The sequence below is a fragment of the Asparagus officinalis genome, chromosome 10, assembly GCF_001876935.1.
Source record: "Asparagus officinalis chromosome 10, Aspof.V1, whole genome shotgun sequence".
In the NCBI taxonomy this organism is placed as follows: domain Eukaryota; kingdom Viridiplantae; phylum Streptophyta; class Magnoliopsida; order Asparagales; family Asparagaceae; genus Asparagus; species Asparagus officinalis.
The window spans coordinates 55,950,423-55,952,309 of NC_033803.1; the positions used below are offsets into that span (position 1 = coordinate 55,950,423).

Sequence of the window (1,887 nt, forward strand, 5' to 3'; positions counted from 1 at the left end):
GTTAATTACGGGGTTTATAAGTAACGGCTGTTTTTCCCTATAAAAGGATCTAAAATCCGCAGAGTTTAAAAAAGCGAAAAGCAACAACCTCTTCTTCACCTTCTCTGTTCTTCTCTTTCAAAATACTTACTGTTACAATTTGCTGGTTCCCTGAAAGTTTACGAAGAATTCGCAAAGCCTTCTTGAAGCTCGTGCCGACGAGAAGGAGGTCGCCTGACCGAGGGTCGTTGTATCTCCGGGAGCTTTTGCCGCGTAGCCCTGTACGAGAGGGGGCAATTAGTTTCTTGGGACAGTGCTTGCACGCCTCGACCATCAGGCCGTATTTCTAACCTCTATTTACTTTTCATTTGATATATTTCTTATATCTGCGTTATAATAGTAATTATCTGTTAATTATCAAATTGCTTAAACTGATTTTCGTTATTGTCTAAACAGCTAATATTCCCAACATGCTGTACATAATTGCAATTCATAGTCACCTTCCATGAGTACGAGGTCTATATATGTATCCGTAAAGCCTTCTTGAGCTGGATGGTTGCTTATGTTATTTCATTGGAGGCGGTTGCGATGTATATGATAGTGAAGGAGTTTATCTACTTTTCATCATCGCATAAGAGTACTTGTATCTGTTGAGATTTTGCCTAGAAGGATTGTATAAAATTTAACAACTTTGATTTATTATTATTGTGGATATGTAGCTAATTAATGTATGCGGTTTTCGTGTATTTCCTCTGTTTAGTGTTGGCAAGTTTGGTTATTTTCCAAAGTACTTCATGTTGAGCACAAGATATTTGAACCCAATGCAGGATTCAAGACGATAAACCTTATTAGACAAGAAGCCTTCTGATCTAATCGATTCTATCATCAGCTGAACCCCACACACCAAGGCATTGATAGGAGGCCACATTCAAGCACAAACATAACCGAGAATTTGTTGTAAATTTTTACAAGCTCAGCCCATACACACTTGATGCTACCATCACCAGATTCCAACAACAGATACTTGATAACTCATTTCATTAAACTGCCAATTCCATTGACAATGAAACAACACGGAGTAAGGATATATCACATATGTTAAGTTTCAAGTGACATGCTTATCATATACCATACAGGGGGCAACAAACTAAAAGAGGTACTACATTGATCAAAACAACAAAGTCAATGCCTTGCAGATAAAAAGCTGCTTACATGACATCTCATACGCATTAAAAGTTTACATGTAGCAGAGTTCTTTACTCATTAAAAGTTTACATGTAACAGAGTTCTTTCAAGCCCTTCAAGACTAAACTCTGCATTATGACATGACAATAAAAATCAAGAAAGATCTGTTGAACACTTAAATCAATTCTTTGCCTTAACAGCGTTGTTCTCCTTTATTCTTGATCGGTTATCAAGCTTAACAAAACGCTTGAGGTCCTCATATGGAAGAGTTTCAACATTCTTCCTTCGTAGTTCACTCAGTGGAGGTCGTTTGTCTACCAAGTGAAACAGCCAGTCAGGGTACTCAGAATCTGGCAGTACTTTAGGATCAGTGCCCTCCTTCAAGATATTGGCTCCAAACACAGTGGTACTTTTCATTTCTTTGGTCAGGACGGACTCCTTTGGAGCATCGCCTGCTCCTTTTCCACTCTTTTTCGATTTAGGACCAGCAACGAAACTTCTGATGGCAATCATATTAATGGCCTTGTGAAGAGGGAGAGAGAAGAGGGAGAGAGAAGAGAAAGTCCATGTTTGGTTGAGGAGGAGTTGGTGGGTGTCGGCGGAGGAGGGGGATGTCGGCGGAGTAGGGGTCATCGGCGGAGTTGGGGGATCTCAAGAGAGAGCTCGAGGGAGATCGAGAGTGGTCAACGGTGATGTGGGATGTCGTCGGAGGCGAAGTTGGGG

The 1,887-nt window shown here is 40.6% G+C and overlaps 1 protein-coding gene across 1 annotated transcript; it reads right to left on the reverse strand.

The window, feature by feature from the left end:
- On the reverse strand, positions 1,124-1,881 carry LOC109826256 (39S ribosomal protein L54, mitochondrial-like). Its single transcript, XM_020393264.1, has one exon. It carries the CDS (start codon positions 1,795-1,797, stop codon positions 1,345-1,347), a length of 453 nt encoding a protein of 150 aa, XP_020248853.1. The 5' UTR covers positions 1,798-1,881; the 3' UTR covers positions 1,124-1,344.

Bases quoted from the DNA above. Each gene is read 5' to 3' on its own strand.
- LOC109826256 (XM_020393264.1), bottom strand. From the start codon at position 1,797: ATGACCCCTACTCCGCCGACATCCCCCTCCTCCGCCGACACCCACCAA.